At 37.0% G+C, this 17,613-nt stretch overlaps 1 protein-coding gene across 2 annotated transcripts; it reads right to left on the reverse strand.

Annotated features, from left to right (window-relative positions):
- Positions 1–815: 815 nt before the first annotated feature.
- Positions 816–17,556, reverse strand: LOC114749322 (transcription initiation factor TFIID subunit 1). 2 transcript variants are annotated; one of them, XM_028937817.1, is made up of 22 exons: positions 16,881–17,556; positions 16,664–16,724; positions 15,944–16,050; positions 13,995–14,057; positions 13,776–13,821; positions 12,972–13,223; positions 12,663–12,778; positions 11,640–11,790; positions 10,269–11,382; positions 9,407–9,609; positions 8,989–9,226; positions 8,460–8,796; positions 7,927–8,136; positions 7,663–7,755; positions 7,020–7,223; positions 6,180–6,386; positions 4,794–5,280; positions 4,428–4,612; positions 4,148–4,270; positions 2,758–2,814; positions 1,597–2,652; positions 816–1,416 (listed from the first exon to the last, which is right to left on the reverse strand). In XM_028937817.1, the coding sequence occupies exons 2-22, from the start codon at positions 16,707–16,709 to the stop codon at positions 1,054–1,056; spliced, it is 5,658 nt and encodes a 1,885-aa protein (XP_028793650.1). In that variant the 5' UTR covers positions 16,710–16,724; positions 16,881–17,556; the 3' UTR covers positions 816–1,053. The 2 variants fall into 2 exon arrangements, with proteins under 2 accessions (XP_028793650.1, XP_028793648.1); XM_028937815.1 differs by having other exon boundaries at positions 12,663–12,781.
- Between the last annotated feature and the right edge of the window lie 57 nt (positions 17,557–17,613).

Below are 17,613 nucleotides of genomic sequence, written 5' to 3' on the forward strand. Positions count from 1 at the left end.
GGATTCTTTGTGTAGCTTCGTTTTGTTTTGGTTAGAAATGGAAATTTGGTTATTTCGCTTCGCATCGTTGGCAACAGAGATGTCATTATGGGCATTTCCCCCTCGTTACTTGACATATAAAAATGAGATACTAATTAATTTTGAAAATACGCTATAGATTTATGAGATGATCTAATTGCCCCTGATGATAAACAGACAAAAAAATTCAGAACAGCCATTTTTGCAACAACTTCAGACTTTTCACTATATATATATATATATATATATATATATATATAACCAAATTATAATTTTAACAGTAATTTTATAACATCCTACCTCCAATCCTTAATATAAAACCTTATTTGACTTTTATATTGATCTTAAATATAAGATTCCAATTTATTTTATCTCTCATATTTATATTTTTTTCTTCTAAAATATTCATTCTAATATTAATAGTTCTAACTAATATAATTGATTAGCAAGAATATTTTAAGAAAGACAACACATATTTATTACAAATAACTAACTTAACTTATTTTTTTAATCTCCTCAAATTAGTCAATTAGGTCTTATAATTAGAACAAGAGGTAATATAAAATAAATATTTGAGCAAAATAATTTTTTTTCCAGTGCTTCCACTTTACACCACAAAGTTACTGTTGGAGCTCGTTCTGAAGTGAAATGCCACTGCTCGAGTTCTCTAGTGCAATAGGCTTGGTGTTTCGTTATGCGAAACTACGATGATTAGGGTAATGATATTCTAATTTTAACAAACGTATATCATTCCAAGGAGGCACGAAGTGACATAACCAATGAATTATGCATCCACCTGAAAATAAAATAAAACGGCTGCATTTTTTGCTTTCTCAGATACAAATAGAAAATTACATGGTGATACAATCCCGCCTTTTTGCTTCTATACAAGATTAATCCCTCTATAATTGCATAAAAAAAGTACAAGAGAATTTTTTTTTAAAAATAAAAAAAAATTCCTTCTACACTTTACATGATCTAAATGTGAAGCTTAAACTCCACCACAAAATATGTGATCTAAACACGAAGAATATCCTAGAAATCCCTAGTTTCAATACCAGCTTCAGCTTCAGTGAGGCTATCATCATTCTCATTCAACAAATAATCACAAAGCTCTAAAAGCTTATCAGCAAGAGGAGGAATTCCTGGGTTTCTCCCATCGTTATATGTGTGGGCATTATGCGCAATCTGCCACACATCGTGCCTGAAATCTTCCCGGCTTTTGTACTCCATATTCCTCACCCTCTCCCTGATTCTTGAAAGATCCATAGGCCTCTCTATAATGTCCAGGTAGTCGGGAGCTTCTTTCTTGGACACGGGTTTCAAGAAAAGGTATGACAGGTCATAACGTCCTTTGAGTGCATCGAGAATGCGCTCCAAAATATTTGCCAAACCAACCTACAGGAAAATTGGGAGTAACAGACATTATGCTAAGTGGAACATGAACATAGTGCCAAAGTATCTGCCACATGCATGCTAGTAATCCCAAAATTAACACTGGTTTACAACTTTTACATGAAAGTTGTTAGACCTCGAAAAGCTTGCAGATTTTTTAACCTTAGAAGTATAGAAATGTACCTCTCCCCCTCCACCTCGGCGTCGTTTTGGTGGCGGTGTATATTCAGCTGCATACCTTCCCAACTCAACAACAGATCTTTTTCCACTCCGTTCTCTTTCTAATACTCTGTTATTAAATCTTGTTCTGTGGTCATCTATATACCCGTCTCTAAAATCGGCCTTTTTCTTCTTCTTCTTCTTTGCTTTCTGCCGTTCTTCCTCCTCCCTCTCTCTCCTAATATCTTCTTCGTATCTTTTTAACTCAGCTAACCTTTCTTGCTCTTTTAGCATCCTCATTTCTTCGTCATGAAGCCTCCTTGCCCGTTCCCGGAGCCTTTCTTCTTTTCTCCTTTTCTCTTGCTCATCCCACCATCTTCTATCCTCTTTACTTTTCTGTTTTGCCAGTGAGGCTTCAGCTCTATACATGGTCTCATGTTTTCTGTGCTTCTCAAAATTTGACAATTCAACAATTCTCTTCGTTTTTCTGTGCTCGAATCCCATGTTTTCACCAGGACTGAACTGATCCGGATCAATAACATCCTTTGTGCGTTTTATAATAATTTTCTTTTGAGGCTGCTCCCTATCTGTTTCTGCAGGTGGTCGAATTATAATTGACGGCTTATGAGAATCAACTTGACTTCTACTTGGATCAGTTGGAGGACGTATGGCAATGCCATGCTTACGAGACTCAGCTTGCATATCATCTGACTTCACTTTGTTGGGAATTAAGATTCTACTTATCTTAGCAGACTTGGCAGTTTCTGAATCAGAAGTGACTGGTTTGTCAGAGCTCTGTGGGGCTTCAATAGCAGGTTTTTCAGTGGAGCTGCATTTGAACTTCACTGGAAGAACTTTAGTCTTCAAACTAGTTTTTTCTCCCTCAGAAGCTTCAGCCAGAGCAATTTTTGATGAGCTTCTTGAAATAAGCTTCTTAGAAACAGCTTTATGGTGGGACTGACCAGAAGCATCCAACAAGCTTGATTTTCCGCCCGTTTTTTCGATGTCTGTAGATTCAGGCTGTGCTTCTGGATCTTCACCGTATTTTGGACAGTTTTTGTTTGTTCTCATGTGCCCAAGCTGGTTCATCCACAAAAAAGGCAAAAAATAAAAAATAAAAAATTACGCACTCTAAAACATGAAAAAGCCTAGAAGGGACTTTAACCAGCTCAAGAATATACATACCTGGCCACATGCTCCACAAACAAAACTTTCCCTTGATGGCTTTTTCTCCTTGAATACCTGCTTTCCAGACATAAATTCATAATGCTTCAGGAAGCAGAATTTCAAGTAAACTGATGGCAAGAATACAAGAACAAAAATTCCCAAAGGCATGTTATTAACTGAAGAAATTATATATACATATATATATGTATGCCCAGTCGCTAGTTTACTAAACCTTCATGGTTTAAATTTCGTAACATGTTTCCCGAAATCCATCGTCCCCAGATTGTAATCAACTGGATATGGGTCCCATGCATGATGCAGAGTTTGAAAAATAAGCTACATCGTTCATAGCTTGTAAATAATACAGCTTTCTACTGGTTTTACATATTGATAATTATGCCATGACAATGTGTCGAAGTTGGGATATGATACTCGCCCAAGGAGACGAGAGTGCAAGTGAAGAAATAAGCAAATGCACTGTCTAACTTGCAAGCTATTTACGAATTGTGATACAGGAGAGTGATGAACTCTATTAAAAAGTCCAAGATGACTCCAAAACCGAATTCATAGAAACATTAAAACACAACTAACCATCTGAATCAAATTTATTATTTTTAAAGTAGATTAAGTCTTCAAATAAAAACGAGCTACGGTGAAGCCCTAACTAACTGAAAGACTTGCTCATTTTATACTAGCTCAGTCTTCCTTTAATATTCTATTCAAAGCTAAAGGATTTTCTGACAGGACAGAAGTACTAAATAGAAATGATACAAATGTGCTTCAGGTTTGAAGAGCCAACATGGCCTCATCAACTTAGGTTTGTATAATGTGTTCGTCCAACAGATCTTTGTTCTTTTCAAGCATATGTTTTGGGAGGCAAAAGAAAGATAAAGTTCTCTAGCCTTGCGCAGTCATTGCTAGTTTTTGATATGTTGGGGTAGAACAGAATGTTAGGTTCAGTTGTACGTTCTGCCAAGTCTTGAGGATTATTTTTAAGTTGGCTTCCTTTTTCCCCTTCTGGGATAAAACGAAGGGGAAGAGCTGCCCCTGGTGGATTTTAAAGGGGATTGGAAAGCTCTTTAAGTTCCAGCCTACATTGTTTTCTTTTTTGTCCCATTTATTTTATTCTCTCTTCCCATAAAGAAAAATCTTTTTTCATCTAAAAAATGACGTACTCGATAGAATAGATAGAGTCCTATATATTAATTTCAGGCCTTAGAGATCAATTTATTATCAACAAAGGAACACCCAATGAAACAATGAGGATTCATCCAATTAAAATGGCAAGACAAGCATCAAGCATGAATGCAACTGTTTCGCTCTTCAGAGACATAACTCTAGTTTCATAATTAAAAAAAAAAAATCATTGTCATATAGTGTGTGGGCGTGTGTAGTACAAATGGCTTACCTTGGGTGGTTCCCCAATATTTAACTTTATTTTCTTATTTGCCACACTAATAGGTGAAAGGTCAGTCTTCTTAGGTTTATTAACCTTCACTGATTTGCTTTTTTTAGTAGAAATGCCATCCTCCTGATCACACAACAAAAAGAAATAATATATTAATAAGAGTTAAATCTCATTGGCAGAAAGAACTTCCTTTGCATAGGGACTCCATGCAAACTTTAAAATGAGTAAGCTAAACAAGATGCACGAGACTGAACAGTGTAGCTAAGATAAAGTTTTCTACCTCCCTGAGATTTGTAACTGTATTTTCTTTCAATGTATTGGCTCCATCTAGTTGCACAGGATTAGTTATTTGCTTCATCTGATCTGTATTGTCAAAGACAAATCTTGAATGTAGTTTTGGAATTACTCCTGCTTCCTCGACAACAAATTTAGTCTTTTTCTTTTTCTTCCTCTCATCTTCATCCTCTGGATAAAACAATGGTAAAAAAATGCATGAAAAATTATAACAACTACCACCATTGGCTGAGTTAAAAACTAGGGATTCAGTTACAAATTTTAGAAAATCATCACTGACCCTTAAGATCATTTCTTGCTACATTTAATGATATCAGAAAGTTTTACAATACTGATCAATTTGAAATCTCACCATCCATGAGTAGTCTGCATAGTTCAGCGGCCTCAGCCGCTTCATCTTCTATTTCCTCCTCTGCCTGGGCTAAGGTTGGACGTCTCCTCATTTTAAGACCCTTAACACCATCACCCTTGTCACGTTTAAAATCATTGGTACCCTCTTCTCCCTCTTCACACTCCTCGGCATCAAGTAAATTTTCTAGATCACCAGCAAAAGAATCTAGATCACTGTTTCCTTCAGAATCACTCTCATTTTCATCACCATTCACAGCTGAAAGACTTTGAACTTGCCGATCCCAAATCTCCTGGCACTTCTCCCTGGTCTGCTGCTGTAACTGAAGAAAGGACATTCGCTGGCCACGAGCATATTTGCTGATAGTTGTTGGGTCAACCTTAACTCCAGATGCCGCTTGCTCACTTGAAAGTTTGCGTATCATAGCAATTCGATGCCACCTGGTTTGTTTCGCAATGACTTCCTCAGGAACATTGAACTTGAGAAGAACCTGGAAATAAAAGCATGCTAAAGGTTACATGACATATAGAGGAAAAACAATTTCCTCATGATATATGGATCAGAAGCAGACTTTACACAGATAAGAAGCCATTGACGCATTGGTATTATTTTATTTCTACATTTAGCTGTGTATGTAGCAGACTTTAAACAGACTGCAAAAAAGAGAATACTGATGTAGCAAATCAGTTTCATTACACAAAATCAATTTCAGTTCTCCAGTGAAGGCAATACTATATCTTACAGCAATTATGAAATTCATGTGTCAGTTCATCTTTCCAGGTATGCATATCTAACTTTTTTGCCACATGTACCATGTAAGTCAATTAATTAATAGATATCATACTCATCTCATATTATTTATCATGTTCTATAATCCACATGAGCACATGCAGAAGCAAAGGCTCCCCGTTTTATCTTCTCATTAAAATTGATGTTGGAGAAATCCCAAGTCTATAATAAAGATGAAGGAAATATAAGCTTGTGGCAATCCTAATCAAATGGCTTAAGCTATTTTTGTGATACAAACAAGCACAAAGTTAGTATGGTATCATAGCCTAAAGGCTGCAACGTGTGGGATCACCATTTAAAAAAAGAAAGAAAGAAAAAAGATGGACATGAGACCTTCAAGGTTCAAGAGTACAAGTCCAAGCAAAAAAATGAAAAATTGTGACGCAAGGCTTGTAAGGCTTAAAAACACACACCCAAGCTAATTATAAAATAACAAAAAATTAGCAAGTGGGAAAATGTTGGAGAATAGAAGTCCACCATCTAAAGAAATAAGAAAAATGAAGGGTACACAAGCTTAAGGAAATCCTTACCAAATAGGTCAAGCTATTTAGGCGATAGGGACAAACTCAAGCACAAGCCTATACATAAGTTAACACACACCTCTCGTGCAGCCTCCATGCTTAATCTGCGTAGGTCAGCATCTGTTCCAGTAACAGTGGAACCACCCCGGGCAGCAGCTGTTTTCTTCTTCACCACTGCGCTTGACACTGGTGCCTTTGGAGGAGCCCGAGCATAGCTGAAACCCAAGCCACGCCCAGATGGATCACCAACACCAGTAATTTCCAATCGCTCAATATTTTCCTTTCCCTGCCAGAACGTGAAAAATAAAGAATTCTTGAGTCATGACTAATTTAGTCACTTGCCAGAGTAAAAAGAATGTTAAACCTTACTACAGCCCTGTAGAAAAATATTCTTCACAGTGAGAAACAGATATCAATTGTAATAATTCATCTTCAGAAAAATTTCTTCCACGTGATTAGTACAACCGATTACTTATGCCCACAGAAAATCATTTCAGAAATATCTCCAAGTGAATGAATTTTTAATGCGTACGGAGGAACTTCAGCAATCCTTAGGGTCTTGGCACAAAAACCACACTGAAACCATACCACGTCTCCACACTTTTAAGCATTAAATTCTGGCATATCAACAAGATGATAATCCCCTTCACTATAGAATAAACGCAAATATAGCCATGAACACTGCTATAAATAACATAGTCTCAAACTCAGTCCATGATGTCACATATACATCTTACCAGGATAACCAACTATAACATTATTCTATAATAAACATTTCGTCCTTCGCAACCAATTCTTTTACGTCAAAAACTTTCCTTATCATCTTGTCTTCTTAGCAATGGAAAAAAGGACAAAATTGAAGTAGAATACTTGAAAGATCACAATAAATTATCCCATAATCAGATTGAACATTAGTCACCTGGCTTGTGCAGGCAACAAAATTGCTACTCAGGTTCCATGGAGTGATTTGCAGCTCCCTCTCAATGTGCGACGCAGCAGCCAGAGCAATTGCTTCATCAGGAAGCCGACTCATAGCAGAAGATATATTAGTAGGATGGGTTTCAGTTATTCCTAAATGTTTAAGACGGTAGAGACCAGCTTGCATGCTTTCATAAGCACAAACCTAGAAAGAAATCAGAACAGAATGGAAGGTATCACATTAAAAGGACCAAGATTTTTTCATCATCAAGCACCAATCAATGGCAGAAATTAAATAATGTTCCGTTTAACACGTTCCAGAGGTAATAAAAAATAAAATCTAAAAATAATCAGGATATGAGACCAAATAACTGAAGCCTGAAAGTAACAAACTCATAAAAAAGATATCATGCAGCAAGGAACAGGCATGACCGTATTTAATGGTAACAGAATAATTAGAATTCATTTTTGCATTGAAAGAAAAACGTCAAAATCAGGCACTTATCGAATAGGTTTTACCATTAGAATCCAAACATCTATCCAGTCTTACTATATGATGTCTTCACTAATGACTACTGTGTTTAAGCTGAGAGATGATTTTCTACGTCAACAAAAAAACTAATTTGCACTATGGAATAACTCACCAGCTCTGGTGTCACCATTTTTCTCAGTTCATCCTCTGACCACATGCGAAAATTTCGCTTTTTAGCCAAAATTGACTGTCCATTTGTTCCCTTCTGCAACAATTTAGATTGAATGAGAAACACTCTGGTTAAAAAGAAAACATGAGGGGAAAAAGGAAGGAGCAGAAAACATTGGTGTAAATATATTCTGACAACTTCGACAAATTCTATTAAGATTTTATTCCTCACAGAATTTTTTATGACTTGCATTTAAGCCGGCAATACCTGTAAAACAGCAAATTCCTTAAATTTCTTGCGAAAAGAAGCTTCTGATAGGTAAGGAAACTGCGACAGCAGCTCATCAACACGAATGTGTGGCTGCAAGTGCCGCTTCTCTGCAGCTTGAAATTCACGGCACATGTGTACCAGTAACCTGTTCATCATATACGTCTGAAGATTCTTACTTCCAGGTGACAATACCTCCATAAGAGGCTCCTGCAAGGAGTAATGGGGGAAAACATCAGATCCACTCGCATGTATGAATTGAAAATCTTTCTTCCCATAGATTCCAAGTGATGTTTTGGTAGCCAACTTGCAGTAACCACCAATGAAAAACTAGTCATGAGTTAAAGAACACCAAATGATAGGTCAAATCATCCCAGTAGTTAGAGGACAACAGCAGAACAATAAAAGAAGCTAGAGCTCAGATGAAATACTATTTGCCAAACTATATTTCAATTATGGTGAGAATCTCTCAATTTCTCAATAAAATGATTTTCAGAGAATTAACAGAATTCTATTATTAACTGATGACAAACCTGCTGTCCAACAACGTTGATTTTATCAATCCGTCTTAATGATAGCTTTCCCTTCGATGACCGAACTAGCAGGTAGTCTGTTAATGGCACTTTATGAGGAAATATGGGTGCTCTATACATGTTTGTCTCCAGTGATGACTGACTGCAGCCAGGTTTTAAATCTCCAAGAAATGGAGATTTATCAGCAGGGTCCAGTGAAATCACATGCCCCAAGCTACTATCTGTGGTGCGTAATAAAGAGCCACCTTGATCATCTGGAGAACATTTTTGATAGTATGTACAAAGTCTGGCACCCATTCCAGCATTGCTCAATAATAAAGGTCTTTCCTCACAGTACCTAAAAATAAAACATATTAATGGAAGATAACAGGATATACCCCCAAAATTATTCAAAGGAACAACAACATCCATGCTACATTTAAAGCGAAAAACCACTTCGTAAATCATAAACAAGTAATTAAATGGAAAAACAAGCATTATTCTTGCATGTATGTATAATGTAGCACAGTAGTATTTTCCTGTCACTTACTCCATTAGAAAAACATGTCCATCCTTAACAGATAGATCAGACTTTTTCTTGAATGCCCCGGGTGGACGTAAGGATTTGTTCTCACCAGGAACCCTTTGTGCCCTAGGCCACAAATGTATCTTTGTACGAACAAGATGTAACAATGAATTTGGTCGAACATTTTGTGCAGCAAGTGATTTCTCATCTTCAAGTTCCTTCCCAAGATAAAATATTTTCACAGTTTCCAATGGTTTAAAATCTACAAAAGGTGGGGACAAAACAAGGTAAGGCATACAAAGAACAGGTTAACCTGAAGACTGAAATAATGCCAAGAGAAAACACCAAAAAAAGGAACAATTATAACCAAAGGAAACATATCATGATCTTAAGACGTTAAGAAATATTACAGAAGGCACATCAGTTGAACAAAATTCACAACCTAGCTTTTTAGATGCTTTTGCTTTGACAGAAGAAAGAGTTTCTTCAGCTTCAACATGCAATTTACTCCCCTTGCCACCCAAGCTCTTCATGATAATTTTCATCGGTCCTTGTGTTGGCAGTTTCCCTTGTTCTTTGACGGCCATCTCAATGTCATGAGGATACCATAAAGCTCTTGGTCGGTGAAAATTGGCAATATCTTTGCTGCAATGGAGCTAGTAAGACATCAAAAAGTCCAAAAATGCATGGAATAGTAAAATATCATTGCATATTAATACAATCTATCATACTAAACCTAAATTTTTTAAAACTAGCATGTGACAAAACAAACCAAAACAAAGGCTTTGCAAGAAATTGACAGGTGTGTGTGAGAAAAGCAATACTTACATCATTTGGCAACCGACAGATCATAAAATTACAATGTACTAATCTAATGAGATGTGATAGAACGAAGCAGAATAGTAGATATTGAACAGTGAATTTACATTGCATATCAAAATATTCTTCCCATCAATGGAATGAAAGGGAGACAATATAAGGAAACCCATAAAACTCACACAGAGGATATAAAAGGAGACACCAAAACAAAAACAGAAAATGCAGAAGAAAGTTGATCTTCCTCCACTCCCAACCTGGGCTAGAACTCGCCTCATCACTCTCAATTTCAAAAAGATAGAACTTCCCTCTCTTTGGACCAAAGGGACGATTTCAAGACCCAAAAGGTTACAACAGACACTACTCCTGCTCATTACAACTCAATTCAAGTAGATGCTTAATCCTATTTGAACCATGAACAACACCAAGACAACAGCCCTCCACCCAAAAAAAGGGGGAAAATAGAAAAGGGCCAAGAAGAAACTTACTTGCTCAGTTTCAATTTCATTGTCTGAAGCTTCAGTGCCGGTTGAGAGTGAAAAACTTTTACACCATGAGCTGAGCGTTTTTTAGAATTTGATTTCAGTTGCTGGGAAGTTTTCCTGTTTGAATAATGTTTATCATTAGCAATGGATCGCCATCCATGCTGATTTCCATGTCCAGGTAGCTCAGGAGAATCTCCATTGCTTGCTTTTGATGGTCGAGTTAAAATCATTGCCCCTGCATGCAGGCGGAGATGTCTGCCATCCTTACTATCCAAAACTTCAAAGTGCATTTGATCATCCTGAAGATCAAAGATTAGCTTCGGTTTCACCATAGGTTTATCAACCTCCTCCCATATAATCTTGTCTAACCAAGAACCTTCCATCATATCCCGGTTTTGCAAGGTAAGCTTGGTGAAATGCTTTACTAGTCCATTTTGATTATGCTCCTCAGATATATTCTCCCTTCTGTCATCTGCAGGATTAGAGATGTCCACTTCTGGTCTGGATTCTAACCTCAAGAGTTGCGGATGAAATATATTCTTGGACAATGAATTGGTTTTGGCTCCTGAAGAATCCCCTGAACCCAAGGGCTCTAATGAGACAGGAGAGCTGCACAAGAAAACACTATGATTTTTTTCTTCCAATTCCTTCGGCGGCTCAAACTGGATATTTTGCATCCCACTTTCAATTTCTCCTTCATCACACCCAAGGGGTCCCAATGCAGATCCAGAAATCTCAAAGCTCTCATTATTATTGACACTGGCAGCAGGGGAATTGCCCCAAATGATTTCATCTTCCCAGTCTTGCTGATCAAGGGGATAAACGTCAGCACACAAGAGAGAGTGCCCTTCCCAAGAAAGGCCAGAGATATCTTGTTTCATTGGTTCAGCACTAAGACAAGAGTCCTTCAGTTGTGGGCCATCTTTCACAGTCATTGAGGCAGCCCCATGAAGAAATCCAAATTTTGAAGAATCCAAGTCTACATCACTGCTTTCTGACATACCATTTTGAACTGCACAAGCCTGTTTATTTACCAGGAGACTGTGAGACGAACCTCTGAAGAATGCCTCTTCATCCTCTTCTACAATATCAGATATATTTAAGGACTTGTATCTATCTGGTAAAACAAAAGGACCCAAAAAAAAATAAAAATTAGGAAAGAAAACAAACACATATAAAGCAAGCATATTCATACGTCACTTAAATCTCACCAACATTAAATCTAATTGCAATCAATTAAAAGTTCAAAATTGACAATATGCCAATGCATATCTATGTGCATGTTTTTCGTTCATGCCATTGTTGGAAGAAATTTACTGACTCAGGTCTGCAAATAAAGTCCACGCAAAATATTCCCAATCTATAGGAAATTACCTCTGGGAATAGAAGGCCGTTGCTCTCTCCTCCCTCCCTTTCTCAAAGGTTCATGAATACCAAAAATCTCAGAGAACCTTAAAATGACCATCCCATCTTCCACACATAGAACAGGCAATGGAGCAGAAACTTTCAAAACCTCAGGCCCTTCCTGTTGGTATCATCAATCAAGACATTAACAGATGAATTGAAATTTAACCATGAGAGTTCTATAATCCTGTAACCAAAAAAAAAAAAAATTCATCTATAAGAACCACATTAAAACTGCATCTTAGAATTTTGCATGTTTCGAAACTCAGTGAGAAATTTTGCATGTACAATACACTTTCGACTACAAAAGACAGAAAAATAATGCACATGATAAATGGGTTAACAGTTAAAGCCAGAGGAAGGGCTCAGAAAGAGCGTGTGGAAAAGTCTAAGCCAACAAAAAAAAAACTGGCCCTAACCTACAACCCTAACTGACAAACCAGCAATAGTTTTTATACTAGCACGCCCTCAAACACGAAAATCAACAAGGCTAGAAACAGAATAAGGCGAATAATGTTTGAGCAGTACTGCTTTTCATATAGGAATTGGTGCACTCATAGACGCAGAATATTATGATTTTCAGCTTAGGATATCCTCCTGCTCATCTTTTGAGTCTGTTTTCCAGTCTCTTTCTGGACTCTGGATTTTAATCATGTTTCTTTGTTTTTCTTTCTTGGATGTGTATTTCTCGGCAAGGGAGGATTGTCCTTCCCCATTGTGATTCTTTTCTTTTACCAACAAATTATTCTTTAATAAAAATTTTCAAAAAAAGGGGCAATCAATCATCCACCTTTATTTCTGTTCTATGAAAAGATTCTTCTTCCTGAGAAGTCTAGAGACACAATCAAGATGAAGCATCAAAGTAGCTTTCGTAGTCATGCAATCATCAAAAAATACATGACTTCAAACAAAATGCAAGATAATAGACATTAAATGTCCAGAAAGACAATAACAAAAATTAAGGAGTTAGCAACGAAGCATAAATGAACTGACCTCCTGGCGATTTTGCAAGTTGGTGTCCAGGTCTTCAGACTGCTGTGAGCCATCATGTGATTCAAGTTCTTGACTTTTCTCTCCTTTAGATGCATCAACAAGAGGCTCTACCAGCTCCCCTGAAAGTGAAATCCCATGATAAATGAACTGAACCAACTTTCTATTTTTCTTTCTTTAAGGACTGAACCAACTTAAAAAATATGCATATGCACATGGAGTGGAAGGTACCCACAACATCATTAACTAGGGCATCGATATCATATCATAAACAACCAGAAACAGATCAAAGTCCCACAAAAAAACAAATACCAGTTGAAGAGATGTTATTAACTTCAGAAGCGTCATTCACCAAGTCTTGCTCCTTTTCAGATTCCTCGTCATAATTTTCATCATCAAAGACAGAAGATCTGGATTTCAAGGCTTCAAGAGAGGCTCCAACAGAGAAAAATTCCTTTTTGGACAATAGATGTTCCGCTTCACTTGCAGCTTCTGTCTCTGGACCATCATATTCTTCATCAATATCTTCATAATCAACCGCATCTTCAGCTTTCTCACCATAGTCTAACAAATGAAGAATCCCAATAAGCAAACAAAAGAATTGGCAGGATATTAGGATATCAGAGACAAAGCACAATGGCTACAGTAGTATGAGTGTAGGTCAGCACTTCCAAAACAGTTTTCATTTTTATAATTTAACCATTTGAAGGAAGCACTAAAGTTGCTAACAACGTCTCATAATAAGCATAATGAGTTATTAAATGAAAAGACTCTACTTTTGTCATACGGAAATTGACATATGGAATATAAGACAAAAGGCTCACGTCAACACTTAAACTGCCTCATTTATGAAAAAATAACATAAATATAAATCATCTCTCATCCTCCAATACCAATCAGAGAAAAGTTTGCACAAGGGAAATTTTCCTCACAAGTAAGGAATCAAATATAGCTCATTCAACATATGATATTTCCATTAAACATTTTCCGCAAGAAATGCTTCAAGAGAAATAAAACAGGGGCTAAGCAGTATCAGTGAATGAGTTTCAAAACAGAAGATACCAACAGAACATCAAAAACTGAATGATATAGTTTTTTCCCAACAGACAATTTCACCTTGTTCGACAATGTCAGGTGGTGTTTGTGGCGATTTTCCTGACAACTACCCAAAAAAGGCATCATTAGCATCAAAATAGAAGAAGTAGAAGTGCTACATCAACTCAAAAAATTAAAGATTAGATATTTTCTCACACTACCCACATAAACAGACGGTTACTTAAACTACAAAATCAAAGAGCGTTGCACATTAAAATAATAGTAGACAGGTATGCTTACATCTATATCTGTCAGGGAAGCACCCAGCTTCTCAGCAAGTGCAGAAAGATGCTCCTTTGCATCCTAAAAAGAAAATATTTTGATTTACCACCAACTTAGTAGTTTTCAACTAGAACAAATTTCAGATAATGCTGGAAACGAGACAAAAGCCTCAAACAAGCAGATAAACAATTCAAAATCGAACAAATACGAGTCCCCTAAAATAGGGATTTAGACACATTAGCATACTTTTTCCTGGTAAAAGAAAGAACATTACTGGGAAGAGATAAAATGCAATAAAGGAGAACAAGATTTCCAATGGAAAAACTACATATAGCAAGCATAGATAAATAAAGTTATAGACAGACTGAGTTCTGGGCATTTTGCAAAGCTGTTAAATCCCTCTACAAATAATATACCAATATATCCATACTACTGTTTACTGTACATAATTACTATTTATCATCTTGTTCGACTGTATGCAAATTTTGTGAAGTTAAAAATCATATATATTTGTACAGGGCTCTATATACTACGATAGACAAAAGCCCTCAAAGAAATCATGAGAAAGCATCAAAGCAACCAAAAACATTACACCAAAAAGAGACCATAATACAATCCCAACACATAAATATATGAAGGCATGAATACCCTTTGATGCAAGCTTCCAACCAAATGAACCAAAGAACAAAAAAATCAATATATTTTGCAGCCACGAAAGACTTCCATCTAAAGCATTTGAATCTAATCAAGACATTCAGCTCTAAATTGCCAGGCTCTAAGGAACAGCCAATTCTGACCAACAACCCCATACAGTTTGTTTCATTATCTTAATTCCTTAAAATATTATCTTCCTTTGAATAAAGTTTCTTTTGCTGGCCCAAAAAAAAAAATGTAGACTCAACGAAACTCACAACTGGTAGATTATTAAGAATATTAAAAGGACTGGACAGAAAGCAGGGGAAGGAACCAGCAACCAATCTAAGAAGAAGAAGTGTTCCATCAAGAAATATTATTTATTCTGAAAGACCTCAATCAGCATGAAACCATTTGCAAGACATTTTAATCTTCCAACAATGCCCTGAACTCACTGTTTGGTTCGATGGAGGGGAGGAGAAATATTTCAATTATCACTCTAACCCCCCCCCCCAACTTAGGAGGAGAGGAATAGGAGGAGAGATTGCCTCCCCTCGATTTTGTTTCAACCAAACGCAGGAAGGAAAGTACCTCCCCTCCATTTTTTTCAACCAGACATGATCCATTGTTGTTCATCGATGGTCTGGAATTGCAAGTTCTAACATGCTCAATTAGTGTCAGAAATGGTCAATGCAAGCATAAAATTGCTAATACCCCCTCCTTCCAAAAAAACAAAGCAAACTTCAAAATCCCAAGAGTTGTGTTCTTTCTTCAAAAACTAGGACATGGAAACTTATCAATGAATCTTACAAAGGTAAATTTATGTTCAAATAAATAAGTGAGGTAAAATTCTTTAGCACCATATGCACTCATCCCCTGCAATTCCAAAGTACCCCAATTTTTCAATCAGCTACTTATCAGCACAAATCTCCAACAAATACATGCATGCCTCTATAACTCAACAAATAGTAAGAGCACAACAATTAATTAACCCTTCCCCTCCTCCCTCTCAAAGGCAAGGTTTCTATTCCAAAGCAGTATAAGTGCTGTTCAGGACATCCAGATGGCGAAGTTTTGCAACCTAAACCTCATCCTAGCAACCATTTAAACATATTCTCATAACTAAATTAATAAAACTAGAATCATCACGATAGCATAAATGAATGGGGATCACAAATAACCTAGAACTTTATAGAATACATAGGAAATCATGGAATAAGAATTAAAAAAGAAAAATGGACAAGCAACATACATATAATATATGAACACGCATGAGCTCAATTATGAAAACGCATATATTGAATATTGAGCGTGGTCCAAGGATGCTTAAATACCTCATCAAGGTAATCAGCATCAAGATCACCCGAATTATCAACATTTCCAAACATGAACCCCAGCAAACGGTTGCCTTTTCCAGCCTCCTCATATTCTTCATCATCATCTACCGATTCAAATTTTACAAAACGAGTAAAGAAACTATACAAAGAAGAAATTAAACTACGTTTAAAAATTACATATACGGCTCAACGTGAATTCAAGAACATGGATTTCAGCGCATAGCAAGAGTTAGATTTAGAATATTTGATCCACTTTGAAGAGTTTTCAGGAGAAAGTTCGTAATAAGGGAGCAGATGTTGTTCACATTGGAGGTACCTTTATCCTATTAAACTTAGAAAAATCACATGTAAAGTGCTTTTGTGTTACTCAATGAATGAATGAAGGGAAGTCATTAATTTGATTGATAGACCGAACTATTCACGACATGTGTGACTACGATACTGACAACTAGACTCTAGATGGCCTATTGAAGCTTTTGTTCCAATTTTTTTCCTCTTGCCTTGCATGATACTAAGGAACTAACGAATCCCTCACTCATAAACATTAATGGTGCTATCTGCTGTGTTATCAACAATATAAATTAAATAGTTAAATAATTATACAAATATTGGATATCAGCTACCAAGGTCATTCATATTACACAGCAAAAATTCACGATAAGCGCTGTTTTCTTTATAGGCTTTGGCTTTCCTATAATTTTTATTCAATCAACTCACCTTCATCCCTCCCATCTTGTGAGGGGCTATCGGAATCATACCCCATGTCGTATGGATAGGCCTACATCACAAATCAACGCAGGACTCAGTAGCTTGCAAAAGCACAGCTTGAGGAGGGCACTTTCAGAAATGGCAAAGAAAATAAAATGGGTTCAGATAGAAGAGAAGTGTTGAGAAAAGTCATCAACTTTCGACAGAGAAGGACGCAAAACCCCACCCTCAATATTGTAAGTTCGACCAATAAGCCTCAGACTTTTGCTTCCTTCTCAACCCCTTTTCACGTCTTCCTCTTAAGACTCGTGCTGGTGGCTGTCGACCCCAATGACAAATTGCCACCTTAAAACTCCTAAATTTTAACTTAATTATCTCGTTTCACTTTTAGTTTCCGTTAATTTGTCATGTAAAAAAAACCCCAGTGGCATCGCCGGCAAATCGCTTGACCTCGCTGTCGCCGGCGAACTCTTACAAATAGCCTTCTGAATTTCCCAATCTATTGCTATGCTCAGCTTTAACAGCTCAGAGGGTGAACCCTTCAACGCGATTTCACCTTTCTCCCAGAAAACGAAACCCAAGCATTCCTCCGCCCAAAAGATTCGTATGCTTTCGAGTTTTGTTTGCAGAAGAAATACCCAAACCAAAAGAAAATGCTTCTTGAACATGCAAATCAGTAGTTTCAACGTTACAACTGTAGCTTTTATAGCCTTCTAATTGCCCCCATAGCACCAACGACACCAGAACGAGATGGCGATTCAGGGTGCAGCAGCTCAAGGCACCGTAGTGAACGCCAGCGTTAACAGTGACAAACTTGGAGCCGGCGCTTCGATCGATCCGGGTACGAATGAGTTCAGGCAATGGGAATTCCCACCTTTTCGTTGGTTCCCCCGGCTTCTTTATTCTGTGCAAAGCCTGGAACTTCGACGAACAATTGCAGGGGCTCTCGGCGATATATA

Source organism: Neltuma alba, unplaced genomic scaffold (genome assembly GCF_004799145.2).
Source record: "Neltuma alba isolate B1F8T4 unplaced genomic scaffold, ASM479914v2 tig00006019_pilon, whole genome shotgun sequence".
Lineage (NCBI taxonomy): Eukaryota > Viridiplantae > Streptophyta > Magnoliopsida > Fabales > Fabaceae > Neltuma > Neltuma alba.